The 26,521-nt window shown below is 48.6% G+C and overlaps 1 protein-coding gene across 1 annotated transcript in view; it reads right to left on the reverse strand.

Moving 5' to 3' along the window:
• The window catches only part of ACACA (acetyl-CoA carboxylase alpha), a 246,860-nt gene that overhangs the window by 180,171 nt on the left and 40,168 nt on the right, over window positions 1–26,521 (reverse strand). Inside the window, 10 exon segments of the mRNA XM_048482780.1 lie at window positions 3,625–3,759; window positions 5,289–5,389; window positions 7,523–7,711; window positions 9,035–9,181; window positions 13,051–13,185; window positions 16,759–16,917; window positions 23,759–23,860; window positions 25,348–25,422; window positions 25,425–25,456; window positions 25,459–25,502. Of these exon segments, the coding sequence (XP_048338737.1) occupies window positions 3,625–3,759; window positions 5,289–5,389; window positions 7,523–7,711; window positions 9,035–9,181; window positions 13,051–13,185; window positions 16,759–16,917; window positions 23,759–23,860; window positions 25,348–25,422; window positions 25,425–25,456; window positions 25,459–25,502 (1,119 nt within the window).

Below are 26,521 nucleotides of genomic sequence, written 5' to 3' on the forward strand. Positions count from 1 at the left end.
ATATTCCAGCTACTATCCCTTTTGAGAGAGATAGTTTTGGGTAAATTGCCATTCCTCCTCTTTTGTGCAATTTCGTACGGATGAGCCCTCAACCCGTCAGGAACGGCATTTTGGGGATCATACGCAACACACCAAGACGGCAAATGGAGGATCTTTTCAGAATAACCAGCCGCGTGGAAAGCCAGAACGGCGATAAGGAAGCCACTCCCAGGGCTTACGGCACAGGGTGTCTCCTGAGTGCGGCTGGCTGTAATTGACCCTCTGAGTCGCACCGGCTGCAACAAAGGCCTCTAGCTTTGCTCCCCGGCCCCGAGCAAGCAGATGTGCAGGCGGAGCTGGTGACGGGGAACAGGGTGCAAAAAAATAAACAAACAAAAACCCTGCGGGGGTCATTTTCAAGTTTGACCTGGGGAAGATGGTGGGATTCAAATAATTTAACAACTGTATTGTCGAAGGCTTTCACGGCCGGAATCACTTGGGTGCTGTGTGGTTTCCGGGCTGTATGGCCGTGTTCTAGCAGCATTCTCTCCTGACGTTTCGCCTGCATCAAGCTTGCTTTCCCAACATCAGATCCTCTGAAGATGCCAGCCACAGATGCAGGCGAAACGTCAGGAGAGAATGCTGCTAGAACACGGCCATTCAGCCCGGAAACCACACAGCACCCAAGTGATTCCGGCCGTGAAAGCCTTCGACAATGCAAGACATGTATTGATTCAATCATTCCATACCCATCTTTCCCCGGCAACGGGCAGTTAGAGGGAGAGACGAGAGCTTAGTTGGGCATGCACAAAGTTCTTATGCAACAAGAAAACCAAGAGAACCTATCTGGGAATCCCTGAAAACTGACCACACCCCCTAAAACATGCCCCGGAACCTTCTACAACACATAGGGCTCCTCAGAATGCAAATGTTTGTGGGAAAAGTGATGGGGGGAGGCAGTGGTGGGATCCAAAAATTTTAGTAACAGGTTCCCATGGTGATGGAATTCAAACTTTGGTGTAGCGCCAATGGGGCTGGGCGGGGCACGACGGGGGCGTGGCCGGGCGTTCCGGGGGTGGGGCATTCCTGGGCGGGGCTGTGGCAAGGACGCAGCCGCTGCGCCGGTCCTTGGGCGGGAAACGAATGCACGCAGGCGCAGGCTGCCACGCACGCCAGTTCACCTCCTGCTAGACTGCTTCAAGTTCTGCACGCTACTCCTGAGAGGAGGGGCGTAACTAAGGCAAAAATCACGTGGCAAAATCACCCATTAGTAACCCCCTCTCGGCACACACAAATAATTAGTAACCTACTCTCGGGAACCTGTGAGAACTTGCTGGATCCCACCTCTGGGGGGAGTGAGTTTGAAAACAACCCACCTACCTTCCTTGCCAGGCTTAATATTAAAGTGTAGGGCGTCTATCTGTCAGGGCCCCTAAGGAGGGCCAGCATGCTGCATTTTCCATCACAAGATCATCCACCACACTGATCTAGAGTGGAAATTAATCTCCCAATTCTCAAAAAGCAGACAGGAAAGCGAGGAGGCAGCGTTTTCTGTGCAAATTTAGAATTTCACATTTAGCAGTGCATTTCTGCCCCCCAGTGGTCAAAGACAGCGCTGGAAGACTCAGAACCCGAGGTGGGGGTGGGGGTGTGTGGAGAGATTGAATTCCAGGGCTATTCATTTATTTACAGTCCGCCTTTCCCACTGAGAATCAAACCAGATGACACAGCATAAGTCAGTGTAATCAACAGGATGAGACACCATTAAGCAATGCACTTGGATTAAAGAAGAAGAAGAACAAGAACAAGAAGAACAAGAAAAACAAGAAGAACAAGAACAAGAAGAACAAGAAGAGGAGGAGGAGGAGGAGGAGGAGGAGGAGGAGGAGTTTGGATTTATATCCCCCCTTTCTCTCCTGCAGGAGACCTCCAAAGGCTGACAATTAGTCCCCTGTGAGGTAGGTGGTGGGCTGAAACAGAGAGCTCCGAGAAGCTGTGGGACTAGCCCAAGGTCACCCAGCTGGCATGTGTTGGGAGTGCCCAGGCTAATCCGAGAAGTCCCTCAGATAAGTTTTCCCTCCCCCCCCCCCCACAGCTCAGGCTGCGAAGAGCGAGGGAAATCAAACACGGTTCTCCTCCAGATTAGGATACATGAGTTTCCTTAACCTCCTACTAAGCACTGCTGCTCTTAAAAGACATTTTTTTCCTTAATAGAAGATCCCATTACCGTGGTGGTGGAATCCTTTGACTACCTTCCAGATGTAACTGAACACCAATTTCCCATCAGCTTCAGTCTGCACAGCAATGGCCAATTGGCCATGTGGCAGGGGCTGATGGGAATTGTAGTCCATAACATCTGGAGTGCCAAAGGTTCGCCACCACTTTATAGCATATTTTTCTGCCATAAATATATTAGTTGCCCATTTGCAACTAGAATCGATCTGGGGTTTTTTTTTGCGGCGGGGGGGGGGGTTAGACCTTGAGTTATGGGGGTGGGGTGGGGGAGTGCAGCTCAGCAATACATTACGGGCTCTGCATGCACAAGGTCGCAGGGTCAAAACCCCACATCTGCAATTTAAAAACTCTCAAGTAACCGGACGCTGGGGAAAATCTTTGCCCAAGATCCTGGAGAGTCCTTTCCAGTGAGGCGAGGCAGTCCTGGGTTGGATGGCCTCATATGTTGTAAAGCAGGGGTCTGCAACCTGCGGCTCTCCAGATGTGGAAGACCTTTCTAGTGACAGCCACTAGGTTCAATGGCAGTCTCTATCAAAGAACCTGCATGTTTCACCATTGCTGTGTTCAGATTTGTGAGTTGGGGCATTTTCTATAATGTGATGATGATTTAGAAATGACCTGGTGCAAGAAAAATATTTGGGGTCATGGTGGGGTGGCTGTCCATGGGGGGGGGGGATCCAACTCAGGTTTTGCCCAGGGCTCAGGTTTTCCTAGGTACGCCTCTGCCCCCTTTGCTGAGGGGGGGCTGGCGAGGGAACCTGTCACTAAAATTTTTGGATCCCACCACTGGGCAGGGGTACAGTGGTGGCATGGGGAGGGGGCAGCTGCCATTTTGCCCCGGGCACTGTTTTCCCTTTCTATGGCACTGCAGATTACACAGTACAAACCAATATACAGCTTAAATTAATAAATTAAAGTAATTAAAGTAGCGAAGGGCAAACAGACGTAACACTTAGAAACTGCAAGTTCATCCCCCAACAGGTATCTCTACCCATTTTCCAGTTTTCCATCCCAGTTATTCACATTAGCTATTTGCCTTTTAGGGGAAAGAGAGAGAAAGAGAGATGTTTGCCAATTAATGTGCCCCCTAGCTGTGGAAGACCTTTCTAGTGACAGCCACTAGGTTCAATGGCTCACAGCAAAATGGAAATAATCTACAATGGCATAATCTGCCATCTGGTGGTCACATTTCTTATTGCATCACTAGAACTCAGCGTAACAAATTCCAATAATAAAACCCCGATTAAGGGGCAATACCAGTCTAGGGCCCAGGGATTCGTGTGCAAACTACAGAGTGGGTCCATCTCTCAACCAAAATACTTCAGGAAACCAGGGGCATTCGCTTTGAAATATATACTCCACCCCACTAACTAAACTAAGTTGGTCTGAAACACCTTAGCAAATATCCACCTTCCACGAGGACGAAAATTCAAATGCTGAACGGCATGGGACCCACCTTGTTGGAACTGAGTTTCCACCTTCAGGTACTGCCGGAGCAAATCCATGACCACAGCTTTCATATGCCCTCGGATGCCACTCCGATATCTGTAACAACAACACCCCTTGGTGAAACTGGAGGAACTACCAGTCCTCAATGCTAGACTCTTTTGCTGTAGTGCACAGGTGTCAAACTATCGGCCCTCCAGAAGTTATGGACTACAGTTCCCATCATCCCCTGCCAGCATCATGCTGGCAGGGGATGATGGGAACTGTAGTCCATAACATCTGGAGGGCCGCAAGTTTGACATCTATGCATTAGTGCATGTGCACACAAGCAAGCGCACACACAGAGATATATACACCCCTGCCAAATTCTCTACCCCCAAAATGCAAGTACTATGACAGTAAGTTGAGCAAAACATGAATAACCCCAGGTCTAATTCCTGTGACTGATCCTTGAGCAGTGGCATAGCGCCAAGGGGACAGGGGGTGCGTGATGCACCAAGCACGTGCCGATGTGGGGGCGAGGCGGGGTGCAGGGCACATGAGTGCTCCGGGCGAATCCTCACTACGGCTCTGCCCCTGAGAACAGTCATGACAAGGCAGGGATAGAAGGGATCAAAGTAACCCCACCCAGATCTTCATTTTCCAGATTTTACGAAGAGCAAAAATAGCCAACTTATATTCCACCCTCTTGGGTGCCACAGAAGAAGAAGAAGAAGAAGAAGAAGAAGAAGAAGAAGAAGAAGAAGAAGAAGAAGAAGAAGAAGAAGAAGAAGAAGAAGAAGAAGAAGAAGAAGAAGAAGAAGAAGAAGAAGAAGAAGAAGAAGAAGAAGAAGAAGAAGAAGAAGAAGAAGAAGAAGAAGAAGAAGAAGAAGAAGAAGAAGAAGAAGAAGAAGAAGTAGTAGTAGTAGTAGTAGAGGAAGAGGAAGAAGAGGAAGAGGAAGAAGAGGAAGAGGAAGAGGAAGAGGAAGAAGCATAGTAGGAGTAGGAGGAGGAGGAGGAGGAGGAGGAGGAGGAGGAGGAGGAGGAGGTTGGATTTATATCCCCCCTTTCTCTCCTGCAGGAGACTCAAAGGGGCTTTACAATCTTCCCTTGCCCCTTCCCCCCCCCTCACAACAAACACCCTGTGAGGTGGGTGGGGCTGAGAGAGCTCCGAGAAGCTGTGACTAGCCCAAGGTCACCCAGCTGGCGTGTGTGGGAGTGTACAGGCTAATCTGAATTCCCCAGAGAAGCCTCCACAGCTCAGGCGGCAGAGCTGGGAATCAAAGCCGGTTCCTCCAGATTAGATACACGAGCTCTTAACCTCCTACGCCACTGCTGCTCCTACACCACTGCAGGAAACCCTCAGTTTTCCATAAAAGCAACGATTCCTGAAAAGCCTAAATAATGCGCCTAGATTTTGTGGTTATGTCCGAATTCTGTTCTGCAGATGTATTGACCAATGTTCCCTTGTGAAGGTGCACTTTGGGGGGTCGAGCTTATGACTCGAAACAATTATTCAGTCCTCCAACTCTAGTTTTCACAATACCACAAGCTGGGCAAAACACGTTCTCAGCCTCACTGCAGATGAGAGACTAACTCGTGCCATTTGGACAGTGGCCCCTCCTGCCCACTGCTGAACCTGAACCCACCTCTGCACTAGCTGCACAATGCTCTGCGTGTTCATGAAGAAGACCTCGCGTTCTGACTTCCGGTTCAGGGTAGCTGCATGACTGTCCAGGATGTTGGCAATCTAGAAAGAAAAGGAAAGTGTAAGCTCGCTGTTTAACCTTGAGCAGGAATTCTCTGCAAAGGTTGGCAGTACGCCCGATTGGGCAGCTTATCTTGTTGCTATAGTTTGTCTGTGTGAACTGAGCTCCAAACTGTCTCAAGGAGGAGGGGATGAGAACCTGCATTTGTTATCGTTAGCTTTGGCGGGAACTGGGATAGAGCCCGTAAAAGCGGACATTGGTTCTGGGGGGCTCAGTTCCCGCATTGCCTGTGATTGACTAAGAATGCCAGCTCAATAAAGAACTTCAATGGTTACTTTGGGTCTGGGCTTTACTGGTTCGTTACAGAAAGAGGACCAGCACTCAGGAGAAGGGTCCAGAGAACAGCAGTTCATGACAAACGGTGAGCTCTGCATCTAAGAACAGAAGAACATAAGAACAAGCCTGCTGGATCAGACCAGAGTCCATCTAGTCCAGGGGTCTCCAATTGGCCAGGGGGGCAGGGGCTGATGGGAATTGTAGTCCATGAACATCTGGAGAGCCATAGGTTGCAGACCCCTGATCTAGTCCAGCTTTCTGCTACTCACAGTGGCCCACCAGGTGCCTTTGGGAGCTCACGTGCAGGATGTGAAGGCAATGGCCTTCTGCTGCTGCTGCTGCTGCTCCTGAGTACCTGGTCTGCTAAGGCATTTGCCATCTCAGATCAAGGAGGATCAAGATTGGACATCTGCACAGAGAAAGAATCTAAACAGGTAGATTCCACGGTTGTATACAGAGACTGATGCTGAGACGTTCACCGTCCTTTAGATCTTTTTTAATGTATATTTTTATACAAAATATACCAAATAAAACATTTAAAAGTTTACCTCCAATTAGATATTAGGGAAAGTCATGGTTATTTTTTTTTCACCTTTCCAACAAGAGGACAGACCCTTGGATACTCAGCGTGAAGGTTTGTCTGTTCGTTTGTTTATGGGTTTCAAGGCCATCCGTTCCCAAAAGGGCTCAGGATGGTTCATTCTTCCCTGAGGAAAGGAGGGCATCTTCAGAGTACGGATTTCCCCGCCCATTCCTCGGGGAGGCAGGACTAAAACTTCTACTTACTGGCCCTCTGTGTTTCTGCGCCATGAGAGAAATGCATCTTACCATCTTACCTTCAGTTGTTATATTGTCTTATGTGGTAGTGGGGTAATTTGTTCAGTGCTAGCTTAAAGATGGAATTAGCTTAGCTTAGTATATAGGATTTAGTATTAGTTACTGAGTTAGGTTTGTATTGTGTTATATTGTTTTTAGGTTATTGGCTAGTTAGTGGGTTTTGGATTTATTAGTGATTGTATTGTGTGGAAGCACACTAGTCACAAGAAAGCCATCTTTTAAGAACTAATGTTCCTAAATTTAACATATTGGTCTTCCTTTAAAAGAGGGATAAGATGCAGGAATAGTATTGTGGTGTTATGTCTTGCTGTTATGTGTAAGATGTGTATGATGCAGTTATATTTTATGCTAAGTGCTAATATGCTTTTGCTGTTTGTTATTCCGTTAAGAAATGTTAATATTGTTGACATGCTGTTTAGTGATGTCTGATAAGCTGGGGTTATGGTTTTGGAGTACTTGTTGTTGTTCATATTTATTTATTGCTCATATTTGATTCTGTTATGTTGGTTGTTAGCCACTCTGAGCCCTATGGGGGAGAGTGGGGTACAAGTCCAATAAATGAATGAAATGAAATGTACCATGCCATTCCTCTGAAGATGCCAGCCAGAGATGTGGGTAAAACATTAGCAGCAAAAACTACCTGGCCACAGCCACACAGACTAGAAAACCCACGACAGCCAATTTCTGTTTCAGTTGTTACCATGTTTCCCCAAAAATAAGACAGTGTCTTATATTAATTTTTGCTCCCAAAGATGTGCTATGTCTTATTTTCAGGGGATGACTTATTTTTCTGTGTTCTGTTCGTCGGGCGTGCTTCTAATAAAAAACTTTGCTACATCTTACTTTCGGGGGATGCCTTATATTTCGCACTTCAGCAAAACCTCTACTACATCTTATTTTCAGGGGATGTCTTATATTCGGGGAAACAGGGTAGTAGAGATTTGGACCCCTTCTTTGACCCCAGCTAAAATGTGCCATTTCCCCATCACTCTCTTTCATACCTGCTGGCTAGGAAACTGGCAGAGGACAGAAGTGATGTTGCTGGCGTACTGGGCCATCTCCTTCTTGATGGACTTCTCCACGTTAGGCGGGATCCGCCCAGAGACGCTGGTCATGATGTCCTGAAGCTCTAGGAGAGGCAAAGAAGGGTCTCGCAGGGTCTTCATTAACCTTTCCACCCAGTCCTTCACCTGGATTGCAGAAAAAGGAGGGTACGTCACGAAACACCGGCGCTGCGATTTCCACAGCCTCCTCTACACCATCCATTCAAACCCATTTCAAAACCTATTTTAACAATCATTATTCCCTTACAAAAGAAATAATACATCTGTTGCGAAAATCTACATGTCCGGCGGTGTTGCCGATTTGAACTTTAAATTACTGTTGCAGTCATTTTGACAGGAAAGCCTGAGAGTTTGCTTTTGGGTTCTTGTGTAAATCTGCCAGGGGGGTTTTTTTCACTGTTCCAGCTGACTTACAGTTTAGCCTTGAAGAACAATTTAATGGCTTTATGCTTAGAATAAATCCAAGAACAAATGGCACAGAGATATTCTTCTGGATGCTCAGAGCTGCCCGGCCTCATGGCTGTGGCAGATGGTTTAGCAAAGCCACATGTAGGCCTACATATTAGCAGCAGCAGTGGCATAGGAGGTTAAGAGCTCGTGTCTAATCTGGAGGAACCGGGTTTGATTCCCAGCTCTGCCGCCTGAGCTGTGCAGGCTTCTCTGGGGAATTCAGATTAGCCTGTACACTCCCACACACGCCAGCTGGGTGACCTTGGGCTAGTCACAGCTTCTCGGAGCTCTCTCAGCCCCACCCGCCTCACAGGGTGTTTGTTGTGAGGGGGGAAGGGCAAGGAGATTGTAAGCCCCTTTGAGTCTCCTGCAGGAGAGAAAGGGGGGATATAAATCCAAACTCTTCTTCTTCTTCTTCTGTATACAAACTGGCCACACTCCGCAACCCCTGAATTTCTCAGATCCGGCATTTGGTGAGACCTGCTTTCCCTTTTTTTTTTTTGGCAAAGCTTTGAATGTTAACTTTCTTCTTAAAGTCAGCTTATGTAGAATAGGAACAAACTATACATTTACGTGAGGGTCTCTATAGAGTATGCCCGTGTTCTGTGCATCTGTTTAACATTTTGTTGAATCAGATCTAGAGTGAACATATGATTTATAAATAAAAGTCTGAATAAATACGCTGACGGTTTCTTGGATGTGAAATACAGGGTTCCCCTTTGAACAGTGTTATTAGCCACCTTGGATCCTAAGGTCCTCAGGAGAAAGGCAGGCATATAAACTTTTTAAAATAAATTACTTGGCATGCACGAAGCAGGCCTCCGAGAAGGCTGCCAACATACTCCCCAGACTGCCCCACGTAACTCAAAATGTTGCTCCCCACTCCAGCACTTGAGCTACGCAAAATGCATTCCAAGAGGAACGCTCTTCTGCAAAGACACAAGGACATGTCAGCCCGACGTCGTCCAAGAGAAAGAGGAAGGCAGTAGTCAGTCATACCTTGTTGTTGAAGAAAGGCTCCGGCAGGCAGTAGCCATTCATCACATTCACCAGGTTGTCGAGGACGTAATGGAAGACGCGGTGCAGCTTCTCACCCCGGAGAGCTGTGCTCTGAATCAGCGGCAACGTGCCAGTGTTGAGTTCAGCCTTCAAGACCAATCAAAGCATAATTATGCCCCTGCTATATACCTGGAACAACTTGTTAATTACAATTGCAGACGGGTCATGACTAGAGCAAGGTGTAACTCTTTTCCGTCAGTACATCTTCAAGGTCGCTTCTCTAGTATTCCACAAAATGAGCATTGCTGTCAATTTTGTCCTGATACAACTGATACACTTTCTCATATTCTGCTTCACTGTTCAAAATACAACAACATCAGAACTGATTTGAGAACTGTATTAACCAACAGGATTTATGCTCCTTTCTGATAAGATAAAAATGGCTAAGCTTCTAAATAACTCTAATGTTGAAATCTCTGAAGCTGTTGCTATATTTTTACTCTTCTTATTGTATTTGGGATTTACTCTTCTTATTGTATTTGGGATTCTTGACACACACCGGTTTTATGCCTAACAAAGGTTTTGGATTTGGATTTGGCATAATTATGCCATGACAGAGGGATGGAAGAGCCATTAAGATTCACTCGTAGCCCTGCACTGTGAGACGCATCTGCACGGTATGTATCAGCTGTGCCAAACTGTTTCAATAGTAAATGTCAAGATCGCCAACTCCAGAAGGTCTCAAACAAAAGAGCCTTCTCTAGAACTGCCAGCTCCATATTGGGAAATTCCTACAGATTTTTTAGTTGGGGAGGGGGAGGGAAGGGGTCTCGGCTCTTTGCGTGGCTGAATAACTTTCTCCAAGTAATTTTTGAATACCATAGCCATATGTCAACGATGGGGAACCTTTTTGAGACCGAGTGCCCAAATTGCAACCGAAAATCGTGCGTTACTCGGGAGTAAGTTTGGTGGTAGTCAGTGGCTCTGCTTTGAAGCAACTGTGCAACTCTTCCAACGGGTGATTCAATACCCTAGGAAGGCTTACTCAGAAGCAAGCCCCATTGCCAGCAACCGAGCTTACTCCCAGGTAAAGGATCACGCTTTAGTCCTTTGCATGAAAATCAGTGGGGTTTAACAGCACTTATCAGGGTTACCTACACTGCCTCCCCAAAACTAGGTCTTAGGTTTAATGCTAATAATTGAGCCCAGTGGCCCAGGCCAATCTAGATGTGTGGGGGAGGGTGGGGGGACTCTGCGCGTGCCCACAGAGAGGGCTCTGAGATCCACCTCTGGCACCCGTGCCATAGGTTCGCCACCACTGCCGATAGAATGTCAGAAGTAAAAAAAAATTTGGACAATTGTATTGTTATATATCGAGAAACTGGTGAAGATAAATATTCATTGAAATAATGGCTTAATGTTCATGGGTGTAATGGAAGACAGAAGGGTGGACAAACAATATAGTTATATGCATAAAATAATGATCAAAGCAGCCCATGCAACAATAGCCTTGGGCTGGAAAGAAAAGAAAAAAATGGACACTTCAGAGATGGTTAGAAGATATCTGGGAACAAGGGACACTTGATATTTTCGATATATTAATCAAAAAATAAGACGTGGCAAGATAAACAGAATTAAATTTTGAAGATATGGATAATATACGTGGACTGGATGAAAGAAGCTCGAGGCAACGAAGAAATATGGGAGAAGAGGCTACAGAGAATGAACTTACTGCTGGGGTGCTGTGTGGTTTCCGGGCTGTCTGGCCGTGTTCTAGCAGCATCCTCTCCTGACGTTTCGCCTGCATCTGTGGCTGGCATCTTCAGAGGATCTGATACTAGGAATGGAAAGCAAGTGGAGTATATATACTGTGAGGTCCACTTGCTTTCCATTTCCATATACTCCACTTGCTTTCCATTCCTACCATCAGATCCTCTGAAGATGCCAGCCACAGATGCAGGCGAAACGTCAGGAGAGGATGCTGCTAGAACACGGCCACACAGCCCGGAAACCACACAGCACCCCAGTGATTCCGGCCGTGAAAGCCTTCGACAATACACTGAACTTACTGCTGTTTGTGTGACAAAACTATGAAGAAGAAGCAATGGGGTGGGGGGAGGGAGAAAAGGGGGGGGAAGTATTGTTTGAAAATGTATGAAGAAAAGAATTACTATAAACTGTAACATTCAAATGATACATTAAAAAAATTAAATTAAAAAAAAGTAATTTTTGAATGGACCCAGCTAAAATAGCCGCAGTAATTGAATGGCCTGCCCCCACCAACAGGAAGGAACTGCAATCCTGCCTAGGCTTTGCCAATTTCTATCGTGACTTTATTCCCCGATTTGCTGAAATTGCCTTACCGCTCACCGATCTCTTACGTACCAAAGGCAAAGACTCGCAGGCTTCTAAACCCGGAGCTCCCCTTCTCTGGTCTCAAGAATGCCAGTCAGCATTCCAGCAGCTAAAAACAGCTTTTACTACAGAACCTACAGAACAAAGGTAATTCCCTCAGGAATGGTCACATGTGATCTGTGACGCTGGGAGAAGCAAACACCCCTACAATACCAACACTCAGGTATCTACCTACATCAGCAGGTGGTCTTTGTCTGGTCCCTTGGGGAACTGAGCTAGGTCTCCTCACCTGCAGTATTACCTTGACCTCTTGTTAACAGACTTTTCTATTTAAGGCCCTTTACGGCCTGGGGTCCTCATACCTGCGGGACCGCCTTACCCCATATGTCCCAAGTCGACCTCTCCGTTCGGCAGAGGCAAATTTACTGGTGGTCCCTTGTCCCTCCACGATGCGGCTGGCCTCTACCCAGGCCAGGGCTTTTACGGCCCTGGCCCCTGCCTGGTGGAACGCTCTTCCTCCATCTGTTAGGGCCCTGCGGGACCTTGGGGGGTTCCGCAGGGCCTGTAAAACCGAGCTGTTCCACCGGGCGTTAGGTGAGGCTAGCTGCTGAGTCCACCCTTCTTTATTGCTCCTTACAGCTTTGTCATCTGCTGACTGAATATTGGCCAGTCCCCTCCCGGGGGGTTAATGCTGGACATCATCTACTTATTTTAATTGTGGAAGATCACTGCTGCTAGTGTTTTAATGTTTAATTTATTTATTGTTTTAATTGAAACTATTTGCTATATTCAAATGTTGATTGTTTTGTAAACCGCCCTGAGCCCTTTGGGGGTAGGGCGGTCTATTAAATTTAAACAACAACAACAACAATAATGGTCAAGCCCCTCACAACCAGGGCTGGCCGTCGTAATTCCTTCCATAAGAGAGGATGGGGCCTAGATGCCTTGCCTATTTGTGACTCCTGTCAAACAAGCCACTACAATGCTCTCCTAGCTGACTCGGCTGCTCAGAGATCCTATTTCTGGATGTCCCGAGGCAAAAATAAATAAAATTCCGTTATTACTCATAATGGGGAAAATAGAGGAGCCTTTCCCCCACAAACCGGCAAAGGTCAAAAGTCTTAACGAGGCCTCCAATGTAAACAGAGAACTTAAAGGAGCAGCAGTGGCGTAGGAGGTTAAGAGCCCGTGTATCTAATCTGGAGGAACCGGGTTTGATTCCCAGCTCTGCCGCCTGAGCTGTGCAGGCTTATCTGGGGGATTCAGATTAGCCTGTGCACTCCCACACACGCCAGCCGGGTGACCTTGGGCGAGTCACAGCTTCTCGGAGCTCTCTCAGCCCCACCTACCTCGCAGGGTGTTTGTTGTGAGGGGGGAAGGGCAAGGAGATTGTAAGTCCCTTTGAGTCTCCTGCAGGAGAGAAAGGGGGGATATAAATCCAAACTCTTCTTCTTCTTCTTCTTCTAAAATGCACAGCCTACTACGGCCAGAGGAGGTTTGTTTTAAGGAAGTCATCCTTTTCCAGGGGGCAGAGTGGGGGCTGTTCTCCTTCCTCCTGGGAACAGAAGATTTCAAGCCTGGACTTCTGGCACAGGAGCGCGAGACCAACTGTCTCCACCAGTCAAGAGACAACACGTTCTCTTGACCCCTCGACACCTTACCTGCTGAACCCGGCTGGGGTCATCCAGCTGCAGTTTGGCAATCACACAGCCAGGGTCTAGCGCTGCCCCAGGACGTTTCACGTAGTGGATGCAGCCCGATTCCACTGCAGTGAGAGTCATCACCATCTTCATCACCTGCCAGGGGTAAAAACAAGGCCGGGCTTACTTGGCGTCCCCAAGTTTGAATATATTCTGCAGAAATTCAATCCACTGGAAGTTCCCTGCTTGTATTTGAAGGGGGAGAATCATTCAATAGATCTGATCCCTACAACTACATAAGAACATAAGAACAAGCCAGCTGGATCAGACCAGAGTCCATCTAGTCCAGCTCTCTGCTACTCGCAGTGGCCCACCAGGTGCCTTTGGGAGCTCACATGCAGGATGTGAACGCAATGGCCTTCTGCTGCTGCTGCTGCTGCTGCTCCTCAGCACCTGGTCTGCTAAGGCATTTAAGAACATAAGAACATAAGAAAGAGCCTGCTGGATCAGACCAGAGTCCATCTAGTCCAGCTCTCTGCTACTCGCAGTGGCCCACCAGGTGCCTTTGGGAGCTCACAGGCAGGATGTGAACGCAATGGCCTTCTGCTGCTGCTGCTGCTGCTGCTGCTCCTGAGCACCTGGTCTGCTAAGGCATTTAAGAACATAAGAAAGAGCCTGCTGGATCAGACCAGAGTCCATCTAGTCCAGCACTCTGCTACTCGCAGTGGCCCACCAGGTGCCTTTGGGAGCTCACATGCAGGATGTGAACGCAATGGCCTTCTGCTGCTGCTGCTGCTCCTGAGCACCTGGTCTGCTAAGGCATTTAAGAACATAAGAACATAAGAACAAGCCAGCTGGATCAGACCAGAGTCCATCTAGTCCAGCTCTCTGCTACTCGCAGTGGCCCACAAGGTGCCTTTGGGAGCTCACAGGCAGGATGTGAACGCAATGGCCTTCTGCTGCTGCTGCTCCTGCTCCTGAGCACCTGGTCTGCTAAGGCATTTGCAATCTGAGATCAAGGAGGATCAAGATTGGTAGCCATAGATCGACTTCTCCTCCATAAATCTGTCCAAGCCCCTTTTACAGCTATCCAGGTGAGTGGCCATCACCACCTCCTGTGGCAGCATATTCCAAACACCAATCACACGTTGTGTGAAGAAGTGTTTCCTTTTATTAGTCCTAATTCTTCCCCCCAGCATTTTCAATGGATGCCCCCTGGTTCTAGTATTGGGAGAAAGAGAGAGAAAGAGAGAAAAATGTTGTGAGAAAGAGAGAAAAATTTCCCCCTTCAACCACAGTTCATATTCAGCCCGATACAGATGGATATCGCTGCATTCATACGTGAAGGACACGAGCAACTCTGCTTGACAGTGCTGTGCTTTCAAAGGTTTTGACATAAGGTGGAAAAATGTGGGCAATGCAACTGTTAGATGGATTTGTAACTGGTCGACGGGCCGAACACAAAGAGTGCTCATCAATGGTTCATTTTCATCCTGGAAAGAAGTGACTCATAGTGGGGATAGGTTGAACTGAGTGCTCTCAAACTGGTTACTGTTCATCCCCTCGCCAGCATGTTATGGACTGGCCCCTAGGGGCATGATGGGAACTGTAGTCCATAACATCTGGAGGGCCGCCAGTTTGACACCTGTGGATGTGGACTAGTGGGGTGCCACAGGGTTCTGTCCGGGGCCCGGTGCTATTCAATATTTTTATCAATAACTTGGATAATGAAATAGAGGGCACGTTAATCAAAACTGCAAATGATACCAAATTAGAAAGGGATAGCTAATACCCTGGAGGACGGGGGCAGCATTCAGAATGACCTGGACAGATTAGAGAGCTGGGCCAAAACCAACACAATAAATTTCAACAGAGATAAGTGTAAAATTCTACACTTAGGTAGGAAAAAATGTAACGCACAGGTGTAGGATGGGCGACACCTGGCTTGACAACAGTACGTGTGAAAGGGATCTGGGAGTCTTAGTAGACCACAAATTGAACATGAGTCAGCAGTGTGATGCGGCAGCCAAGAAAGCCAATGTGATTCTGGGATGCACCAATAAGAGCATAGTGTCTAAATCGGGGGAAGTAATTGTACCACCCTACTCTGCATTGCTCAGACCTCACCTAGAGAGTACTGTGTTCAGTTCTGGGCACCATAATTCAAGAAGGATATTGACAAGCTGGAACGGGTCCAGAGGAGGGCAACAAAAATGGCAAAAGGTCTGGAGTCCATGCCCTACAAAGAGAGACTTAGAGAGCTGGGAATGTTTAGTCTAGAGAAGCGAAGGTTAAGGGGGGACATGATAGCTATGTTTAAATATTTGAAGGGATGCCATGTCGAAGAGGGAGCAAGCTTGTTTTCTGCTGCCTCACAGACTAGGACACGGAGTAATGGATTCAAGGTGCAGGAAAAGAGATTCCACCTAAACATTAGGAAGAACTTCCTGACCGTTCAGGGCTGCTCGACAGCGGAATTCACCGCCTCGGGGGGTGGTGGAGTCTCCTTCTTTGGAGGTTTTTAAAGAGAAGTTGGATGAGCATATGTCGGGAGTGCTTTGATTGTGTGTTCCTGCATGGCAGGTGGATTGGACTTGATGGCCCTTCCTTGGGGTCTCTTCCAACTTCTATGATTCGATTCCCTATACAGCTAACTCCTCCTCCTGAACAGTTTCTCAGAGAGGGTAGCCCTCCGTGATATCAAAGCTGGGAGACAGTGAAAAGGATGGCTGCCCGGTTGCTCCTAGAGAGTCCATGACGGGGGTGAACATAGTGATTTCCCTCAGACTGCAACTCAGCCTCTCAGCCAGCAGCCACACCTCACCCTTAGCTCCTACGCGTAGGCTGGTCTACTTTAATTCTATGGATTTTTTTTAACCCGACTGGCTAGATTTAGTTTTGCATGAGTCAATTCTGAAGAAAAAAGCTAACATATGTTGAGATGATGCAATCCAAGTTAGCAGCTGTGGGAGCAGCAGAGTGCATAGGAGGCTAAAGAGCCTTCGCGCATCTAATCCTGGAGGGAACTGCTTTGGATGCCCAGCTCTGCTGCCTGAGCTGTGGAGGGCTTATCTGGGGAATTCAGAGTAGCCTGTGCACTCCCCACACACGCCACAGCTGGGTGACCTTGAGCTAGTCACAGCTTCTTGGAGTTCCCTCCTCAGCTCCCACCCACCTCACAGGGTGTTTGTTGTGTGAGGGGAAGGGCAAGGAGATTGTAAGCCCCTTTGAGTCTCCTGCAGGAGAGAAAGGGGATATAAATCCAAATTCTTCTTATTCTTCTTATTCTTCTTCTGAAGAGGAATTCCTCCTGGGTGACTAAAGAGAATGCTTTAAGCCATTTCCCACCTTCAGATTTTCCTTTTAAATTATTAAAAAATATTTGTACATGTTCCTTTTTTTAAATCAGTTGGGTGACTTTTTTAAGCCCCCCCCTTTAAAACTGTTAATTAAATCAATTAAGCACTGCAGCCCAAAGGGGAACATTTGGTTCCACTGGTTCCAAAGAAACTACACAGTCAAAAAATTGTTTTAAAAACCATATATAACAGCAGCAGAATCAAGGTAAATTCTATTTGTTTTTTTTCAGAGCAGCACAGCTAAATGTCTTTCCCCAGTGTCACCATCTTGGATTCCAATTAACTAATCAGGTATAAAGTTAGTAAGAAATTCTCAAAGAAACTACTGCTGAGGTGGATTGGCCTCTGCCTTGTGGAAATAACCTTTTACCTCAATCTCAGCAAAGCACTGGCCTGAGAAACATGGCCACGTAATACCATCTTTCCACCATCGCATTGGATGAGCTTTCCTGGCCGGCTTAACGCAGAATGGACGGAATCGCTTTTCCTTCTCAAGAGCGCAGGTCTTGTTGCCAATGGTGATGTGTACCTGGAAGGGGAAGCAGTTGAGGTAGACTGTCGAGGAGCCGTGAATAAGAAATAACCTTCTCAACTCATAATCTCATCCGAGGGAGGTAGAAGAGCTCATGCAGATTCTAATCTGGAGGGAAATGGGTTTCATTCCCTCTGCTCTGCCGCCTGAGCTGTGGGAGGCATTATCTGGGGGAATTCAGATTAGCCAGTGCACTCCCACACACGCCAGCTGGGTGACCTTGGCTAGTCACAGCTTCTAGAGCTCTTCTACAGCCCCAAAACCTACCTCACAAGCTGCTACTTTTGTTGTGAGAGGGGAAGGGCAAAGGAGATTGTCAGCCCCTTTGAGTCTCCTCACTTGCAGGGGGGGGAGAAAGGGGGGCTGGGATATAAATCCAAACTCTTTCTTTCTTCTTCTAAAAGCAGCAAGGAGAGGTGGAGTTAGAACTCCAACAGAATTCCTTTGAGGGAAGGGGCCTACAGCTCAGTGCTAAACACATGCACCTTCTTTTCCCTATCAGACCTATTTGCATTTTGCATTCAGGAAGAATCTTCTGGACTGTTAGGATCAGCTCACTCCCTAGAGCCTCCTATTGGGATGGGATCCTCCTATCAGAGAATGACACCAGCATAGGATCCCAATATAATCCTGGAGTCAGAATACTGTTAAATATTAAAAAAACACAGGATGGCAAACCCTAAACATATGCAAACTTCGTTGCATGCCAGCTTTTCTCCCGTAGTTCAGGACTCAAGTGCTTAGAACAATGTGCCATTCTGAACCCTAAAAGGGTGCCGTGAGCATGTCCCAGGGTATTTCCGGGCAACACTACTGCCCCCCCCTCATTTTTTGTGGTGTTCACTGGTGCCAGCACGGTGAGCATGGAGCTGGCCTCATGGGGAGGCCCAAGCCATGCCAGGTCAGTGAAGTAGCCACCCCAATTCCTCAGTGTGCAAGTTTCCCTTCCCACCCTGGGAGTGTGGGAAGGTGGGGGAGTGTGGCAAGCAGGCAGGCAATGGGAACAGTAGGTGAGGTGCATGCAGGTAGGTGCACGCGTGGAAGATATGAAGAGTAAGGTCAAGGGTACCTAGACTCTGACCTCGAAAAGTTTATAAAACACTGGCTTAGAATATTGTTTTCTCCCATCCCTCCATTTTCTCACAACAACCCCTGGTTAGCAGTCAGGCCAGCTGAAAGTTAGCTTTTACAGGCCAAGGTCACCCGGAAGAAGCAAGGGATCCAAAACCTGGGTCGCTTCCAGGCAGCTAAGCCGCTCACTCACCAACAATACCCACATGAAGCTGCTCTTGGACCTGAATCAGAATTCCCTTGGTCCCTCAAAGTGAAGGTCAGTATTGTCTACTCAGACTGGCAGCTGCTCTGCAGCCCCTAGGTACCTACCGCCAGGACACGGAGAGACTCTTGAACTCCAAGGACAGTGCAGCGCCAGAGGAGGCTGCTCCAGAGGGAAGCACCTGCAGCAGGAGCCAACTCCCAGCCCTTCCTCTGATTGATGATGTTCCTGGGGTGGGAGGAGCCTGCAGATCCTTCTGTGCACAGGCTGCAGCAAGCAGGAGGCAGCTGCCTTCAGAAGCTAAAGAAGGAGTGCTTGCCTGGCAGCAAGAGGTGATGAGGTGAGTGTAGAGATGCTTTAGAGAGTGTTCTCCCCACCTGATTCTTTTTTCTTCCTGGCCTGTCTCTAGGTGTCATGAGTCAGCCCTGGGTGCCTACTTTCAGGACATGGAGTGACTTCTGAGGCAGAACTCAAGGGACAGTGCAGTCAGGAGGAGGAGCTTGCCCCAGAGGAAGACCTGGCAGCAGAGCCAACTCCCAGCCCTTCCCTGGATTGATGACGTTTCAGAGTGGAGTGAGCCTCGTAGATCCTTCTAGGGAACCCAGGGATGAGCCAGCTGTGCACAGGAGGCGGAAGCAGAGGCAGCTGCTTCCAGAAGCTAGCAAGAACGAAAGTGCTTGTCTGGCAGCAAGAGGTGATGAGGTGAGTGTAGGAGGGGATGCTGGAGAGGTGCCCCGGCACCCCGGATTCTTTTCTTCCCTGGCTCTGCCCCTAGGTAGTCATAAGTCAGGACCCTGGGTACCTACTACAGGACATGGGAGGACTCTCTTGAGGCAGAACTCAAGGAGCAGTGCAGCCAGAGGAGGCTGCTCCAGAGTGAAGACCTGGCAGCAGAGCCAACTCCTGTGCCTGATGATGTGCAGATGCAGGAGCCTGCAGGATTCCTTCTAGGCAGCTTGGGGTGGCCAATGTGGCGCACCCCAAATGCTTGGTGAGTATTACTCCAATCCCATGGCACCCTAGATGTTTATGGAGGCAATAATTCCCACCCACCTGGCCATGCTGGCAGGGGACTGAAGGGGATTCGTAGTCCATGAACATCTGAGTGCTATAGGTTGGCCACCCCTGTTTTAGGAAAACCAGTGATAAGCCAGCTGTGCACAGGAGGCAGAAGCAGAGGCAAGAAGGAGTGCTTGTCTGGCAACAAGATATGGGAGAATAGAAGTCTCTGCTGCCTGATGGGGATTAACTCCTCACAGAATCCCAGCCCCCTGGACAAGGCTCCTTGAGAGACCCCGTGACTGGCTCCAAGGTCACCCAGCAGGCTTTTATGTGGAGGAGCAGGAGTCAAACCCAGTTCTCCAGACAGAGAGTCCACTGGTCTTAACCACTACACTAACCTGGATAGCTTTAAAAGGGACTTGGACAGATTTATGGAGGAGAAGTCGCATTTATGGCGGCTACCAATCTTGATCCTCTTTGATCTTGAGCCATTGGAATGCCTCTTAACAGTCCAGGCGCTTGGTGCTCGAGCAGCAGCAGCAGTTGCAGGCCATTGCTTTCACATCCTGCACATGAGCTCCCCAAAGGCACCTGCGGGCCATTACCGCGCAGTAGCAGAGAGCTGGACTAGAGGGACTCCTGGTCTGGATCCAGCAGGCCTTTTTTTATGTTCTTAAGGCCATAAGCTTTCACATCCTGCAGGTGAGCTCCCCAAAGGCACCTGGTGGCCACCGCTTGAGTAGCAGAGAGAGCTGGACTAGATGGACTCTGGTCTGATCCAGCTGGCTTGTCCTGATGTTCTTATGTTCTTACACCACACTGGAGAAAGGAGGGATTTTTTTTCTAGAAATTGCAGCTCTGAGGACTGCTAGGGAGGCTACCTGTCCACTTCCTCCTTTCCATATAAGTGGTGTAGCTGCTTCAACGGCGTATGATAAAAAGAAGCCTCCCCATCGCTGAGCAGCCGGTGAACAATGACTTACCCTCACGCAGGAGCCGTTCCATAATTTAATTCGACCACGAGGGAGTTTGGAGCACTAACGGGTCACCTGCAAGAGTGAAGGAATATACGGCAGAAGAGAATGTCCCAGGTTAGCTTACCGGAACACAAGGCCTGATTCTTGCAGCACCCTGAACTATATAGGTTAATCCATAGGGCAGGGGGGTCACTATGTGAGCTACTCAGGAGCTAATGCAGCAAGTGAGTGGTGAACTTTCACCATTAATCACTTAACAGCCTTTCTGCTGGCTGTTTCTTAATATCAATATCAATAAAACCAGAGTGGAGCTGGTTTCAGTGCAGATTATAACATATCGTTTTATCACTGATTTTGACTTTCTGGAACCTGCCTCGGATTTGGATTTCTTTCGGAGAGTGCAACGGAGAACGGGTGTCGAATAAAAGAAAGGAAGTAGAGACTGGGACTACATATCGCTTTCAAGAGAAACACAATACCTTCTCATAACGCTACCTCTTCCCTTCAGTAAATCAGTTCCTGACATCCACAGTGTTCAGAAGTGTATGAGCAGGGCAGGACTTGGCCCTCCTGAAAGATGGCAGGGAAGCTGCTTAAGTTGAACAAGAACAGTCATAAGCATAAGCTATTTTATTGTCATTGTGCACGACAACAGAATTTACAGCAGCATTCCTCGATGCGTACACTTATTTCAGACTCTCATGCCCCATCCCCTCTCACTTTCCCCTTCTTCCACTCCATCCCTGCACAGCCCCGAACACATCAAACACGAAGCCGCCGGAGTTCAGCATGGCCACAGCTCTAGAGTAGAAGCTGTCTCCTAAGCTTCCTTTTGTCCTAGTTTCTTGATAGACCTGTATCAGCTCTGGGCCGGATGGTAACAGCTCAAAAGAAAGAGAGTGTGCTGTGAGAGCGGGTCTCTCAGAATATATTTGGGCTTTTTTTTAGGCTTCGGGAGATGGCTATAGGAAAGTTCTTCCAAGGAGGAGGAGAGGGCAGCCGATAATTCTCTGTGGCAGTCGTGATCACCCTTTGGAGCGCCTTCCTATCTCAAGCCACTGTGCAACTGGGAGAACCATACACAGTTGCAGTAGGTTAAGACACTCTCTACAGCAATGTCGGTTTCCAGTCAGCTAATGATTAAGAGAGTGACCAAACACACGGGATCTAAGCTTTTGGCTGTTGAGGTTTTCCCCAGGCTGTGATCTCCAGGCACAGAAAGAGTTCAACAGGACACTGGTCTTTCAATTCACCCTGTTTTTTTTTATACATTTTTATATGCATTTAAGTTTTGGATGGGGATTATGGATATCAGTGGATCTTTATAAAAAAGCTATTTCAAACCCTGCCTATGAGAAATGCTTTACCTGTTATTCACAAGCAGCATCTCCATGCCACCTCTGTCTTCACCTGTAAGCCAGAAGGCCACTGTAGGAGGGAAGCGGACAAATCTCCCTGGGTAGGGAGTTCCAAAGTTTGGGGGCCATGATGGAAAGAAGGCCCTTCCTGAGCAGCTTCCTTGGGATCAGAGACGTCTGGGAGGTATATAGCCCCTCCAGATGTTCCAGGAACTATGCCAATTCCCATCAGCCTTCTGCCATCATGGCCAAGTAGCTTGAGGGCTGATGGGGAATTGTAGTTCCTGAACATCTGGAGGGCCATAGTTTGAAGACGCTTCGCTGTCAGACTCACAGATTGGGGAGGGGCACCCAAAGCAAAGGCTGAGCCACCAAAGAGTGGATGAGAGAGGCTCATATGGAAGAAGGTAGTCCTCTCAGTTAAGCTGGCTCCCTCAAGCTGTATGTGGTTTTAAAGGTCAATACTCAGAACCTTGAATTGAGCCTGGGAAGCAAACAGGCCGTCAGTTTGCTTCCAACTGGACTGAATGATCTACTCCAGAAAGGGTACGGTCCAACTCCTGGCTACTCTAGGATGTTCATGGGCTATAATCAGAGGTGGGATCCAGCAGGTTCTCACAGGTTCCCTCGGCGAGTAGGTTACTCATTATTTGTGTGTGTCGGTAGGGGTTACTAATTGGGGATGTTAGCCACGTGCAGATTTTTTGCCTTTAGTTAATGCCCTCTCTCTCAGCAGTATGCACGCAGGCAACTTCTGAAGCAGTTCCTAGCAGGAGGTGCAATCAAGCGCATGTGGCAGCCTAGCTTCGTGTGTGCATTCGCTTCCCCTCGCCTCAAGGACCGACGAAAGTGGCTGCGTCCTTGCCACAGCCCCGCCCCAGGAATGCCCCTTCCTCGAAATGCCCGGGCCCCTGCCGCGTCTCCTCGCCCACCACAGTTTGAATCCCTGCACCACCATGGGAACCTGTTACTAAATTTTGGATCCCCGCCACTGACTATAATTCTAATCAGCCCTCGCTGGCATGCCATGCCAGCAGGGGCTGATGGGAATTGTAGTCCATGAACATCTGAAGCTGCCCAGAGTTGGACACTCACAACCCACTCAACCTCCGGCTGAAGCATCCTCTACTAACTGTAGCCTTAGACCATTTTATGGGCACCGCGATAGACAGCATTGCTACATGATCTAATCTACGCGTCGCCAGGAGACGCACCCACAGTGGTCGGATCCTCTCAACCTGGGAGGAGTTGTAATTGGCACCCCGCCACCGCTGACCCTTCTGGTTATCCAACAGGAGTGGGCTGGGACCAGCAGCAACAAAGCTATGATGGAATTACCCTCCAGGACAGGAGGTCTCTCGATTCCTGGATCAAACCCACCTGCAGAACCTCTGCTTTGTTGGGACTGTTTCAGTTGGGGGGCGTGGGTCCTATGAATGAGTGATCTCCAAATGTCCTATTATGAACAGCCTTGTTCAGGTCTATGAAAACGGATGATGGCGTGCTCTGGACTGAGTCAATCCATCTCCTGCTGGGTCTTCCTCCTTCCTCTTTCCTATTTCGCCTGCAATGTCATCCAGTGGCATTAGGAGGTTAAGAGCTCGCGGTATCTAATCTACGGTTTGATTCCCAGCTCTGCCGCCTGAGCTGTGGAGGCTTCTCTGGGGAATTCAGATTAGCCTGTGCACTCCCACACACGCCAGCTGGGTGACCTTGGGCTACTCGCCAGCCGATTTCTCAGCCCCACCCAACTTCTCACAGGGTGTTTCTTGTGAGGGGAAGGGCAAGGAGGATTGTCAGCCCCTTTGAGTCTCCTGCAGGAGAGAAAGGGGATATAAACCCAAACTCTTCATCCCTGGCCTAACTGCCTTTTCCAGCAACTCTTGTCTTTTTTTCTCTCATAACATGAGGAAGATACAATAGCCTCAGTTTTGTCATTTTAGCTTCTAGGTCGGGATCTAACTCCAGGAAATTAGATAGCCTCATTATGGACTACAATTCCCATCAGCATGGCCAGTTGGGGCTGATGGGAATTGTGGTGAACATCTGGAGCTACATAGGCTGGCCACCCCTGCCCTACAGGGTGGCTAAGAATCGATGCACCCAAAACAGCACTTCTCAACCACCACAAACCACGCTAAGCCCAAAAGGACACAGCCAAGAGGGAAGGTTTGTGGGCCACCAATCAGGAAGTGTGCTTTTAAATACCCAATGTCCAGTCCTACCCTCCAGGAGTGCAGGAAGTTGGAGACGCTTATTCCTCGAAGCTCACGCCCAAGTAACGGAAGAGCCCCACACACGACTGAAAGCATGGTGTCCGCCTCTGCCTGGGGAGAAAAGGAGAAAGATGTTTAATGTTACTTGAGAGTTCAGGATCGCTTTTGGCTCAGATCCACCGCTTCTGGCTTGTCACTCACGGACCCCTGTTCAGCCCCCCAACATCTCCAATGAAAGGGAGCCAAGGCAGGTCAAAACTTCTCCCTGTCCAAATCCTGGACAGCCCCAGAGCACTTCTCAGTCTGGGGGGTGGGAGGGAGAAGGAGTGCACATGAGTGCAGTCCTAAGAGGTGCAGAGGGGAAGGATGAGGGGCAGTCCTAAGAGGTGCAGAGGGGAAGGGTGAGGCAGTCCTAAGCGTGCAGAGGGAAGGATGAGGGCAGTCCTAGAGGTGCAGAGGGAAGGATGAGGGCAGTCCTAAGAGGTGCAGAGGGAAGGATGAGGGCAGCCTCTAAGAGGTGCAGAGGGAAGGATGAGGGCAGTCCTAAGAGGTGCAGAGAGGAAGGATGAGGGCAGTCCTAAGAGAGGTGCAGAGGAAAGGATGAGGGCAGTCCGCAAGAGGTGCAGAGTGAAAGGATGAGGGCAGTCCTAAGAGGTGCAGAGGAAGGATGCAGAGGGCAGTCCTAAGAGGTGCAGAGGAAGGATGAGGGCAGTCCTAAGAGGTGCAGAGGGAAGGATGAGGGCAGTCCTAAGAGGCAGAGGGAAGGATGAAGGCAGAGGCCAGACAGACAGCAGTAAGCCAGGAGAGTGGTGAACTAGACATGGCACACGGACGGTAGGTAAAAGGACCGGAAAGCAGGAGGAAGTGGAGGAGGAAGAGTCAGCTCCTGAGGTCTCGGCTCTGCCATCCCCGGGACAAGGCAGGAGGCATTCCCAGTCAGAAGTAAGGTGGGCTGCAACACCTTGGACAGCAGAGGTCTACTCTCACACTGCCTAACCTTGCAGGAACGGCAGCAAGCTAGAAGCGGCAGCTGAGGAACGCCGCCAAGAAACCGGCTCGAACCTGAGCCGAGCCCGAGTTGCCAGCAGGCCTGGAGAGAACGAAAAGGCCTTGTCCCTCTAACAGAGAATTAATAAGACGCTGCTGTTTTATCAGGTAGTGGTAGAGTCAAGTTTGGATTTTATACCTCCCGCTGTCAGGACTTCAATTCCCAGCAACTCTGTGTTCCCCGCTTTTGCATTGGAGGCGGGAAACAGGGCTGCTGGGGAGCTACCAGCAAAGTTTAAACTATAGTAGCTCCGTCAAAGCACCAATGAGAGACCGGAAAGCTGATTGGTTGCTGCCTGTTTTGCACATAGAATAAATAATGGAACTGAGGACAAGAATCCTCGTTCCAGCACCCTGCAAAGCAGGGCAGTGGTGGCTGAACCTTTGGCACTCCAGATGTTATGCACTACAATTCCAGCTGGCTTGTTCTTATGTTCTATGTTCCATCACTTTTATGTCATAGGGCATTCATGTTTGTTAGCAATAACTTGCTCCCTCACCCCCCCCCACCTCTTAAGTATTTTAATCTAATAAAGGAACCCCGATCTCACCTGCACTTTCTCTGCAATGAGCCGATCCAACCAGCCAGTATACGCCGCGTTCTGTTGGAAGCTCTCAGTCTCCAGTGAAGCTTGATCAGGGTGTACTCCACTGTAGTCCGAAGTCTCCACGATGGACAGCTCCTTCAGAGCTAATGACCATATTTCTGGGGCAGAAGGGAGCACAATATCTGAGAAGAACGACGGGTAGGGTCACCGGATCCTGGTTCGGGAACCCTGAGGACAGCCTGAAGTAGCCGGAGGGAAGAGAGATTTTATAAGGAATTCCCCTGGCGCATTATATCCATAGAAGCAGAAATAAAAGGCTTTTGGGGTGTAAAAGACCGCTTATTCAGACATCTTAGAAAGCTCACATAACGAAAGTGGCAGGAATAAGATCTCCTCCGCCAGAAACACAGGTTATAACTTAATCCATCCCATTCCTCCCCGATTCCTATGGGAATAGAGGTCTCATCTCCCTCAAGAGAGATAAGGTCTCCGGCCATAGCTGGCCCACGCCCGGCTGTGGAATGTAGTTGGCACAGGCGGCTGCCCTACCATCAACACTCATTGAATCCTTTACACTCTGCCTCCTTAAAAAAGACCCTCCCCAGGTTTTGTGCGGAAAGGCTGTGGTGGAGCAGAAATGAGGGCGGGGCTGCCAATATTTTCGAATAAACCCATTGATTATACCCAGAGGAATAATTCCCACCCAAGAGACTAAATATTGTAAGCCGCCATGCATTAAAGCGAGAGTCCAGGATGGCCAATTTCGTAATGCTTGTGGCCATCAATAATAGTCGGTGGGGGGTCTCCGGGTGGGTCGCCAGGCACGAAACGGAGCCTCCTTGGAGTAAACTGGAATGGAAGACAGGATGAATATTACTAAGAGAGTTAGGCAAACTAATCGGGCAGTGACATCATTAATCACTTTAGTAATCTGGAAAAGGTCCTACCTAATCTTTTGCCTAGTTTTGAAAAATTTATGCACGCCTCTGAGATTTTGGCAGACAAATACAACCAGGCTTCCACACGCTAAGAGGGAATCCTGCCGTGCTTTATCTGCTTTGCAGCTTTGGGGAAGTCTTTAGCCTGCTGTAAGGCAAAGTCTGGACCATTTCCACCCCTCAGCCAGATGAAATCCACTGCTGAAACCGAGGATCCAGTGCTTCCAAGAGGCAGTTGC

This window comes from Sphaerodactylus townsendi, unplaced genomic scaffold, assembly GCF_021028975.2.
Source record: "Sphaerodactylus townsendi isolate TG3544 unplaced genomic scaffold, MPM_Stown_v2.3 scaffold_22, whole genome shotgun sequence".
Classification (NCBI taxonomy): domain Eukaryota; kingdom Metazoa; phylum Chordata; class Lepidosauria; order Squamata; family Sphaerodactylidae; genus Sphaerodactylus; species Sphaerodactylus townsendi.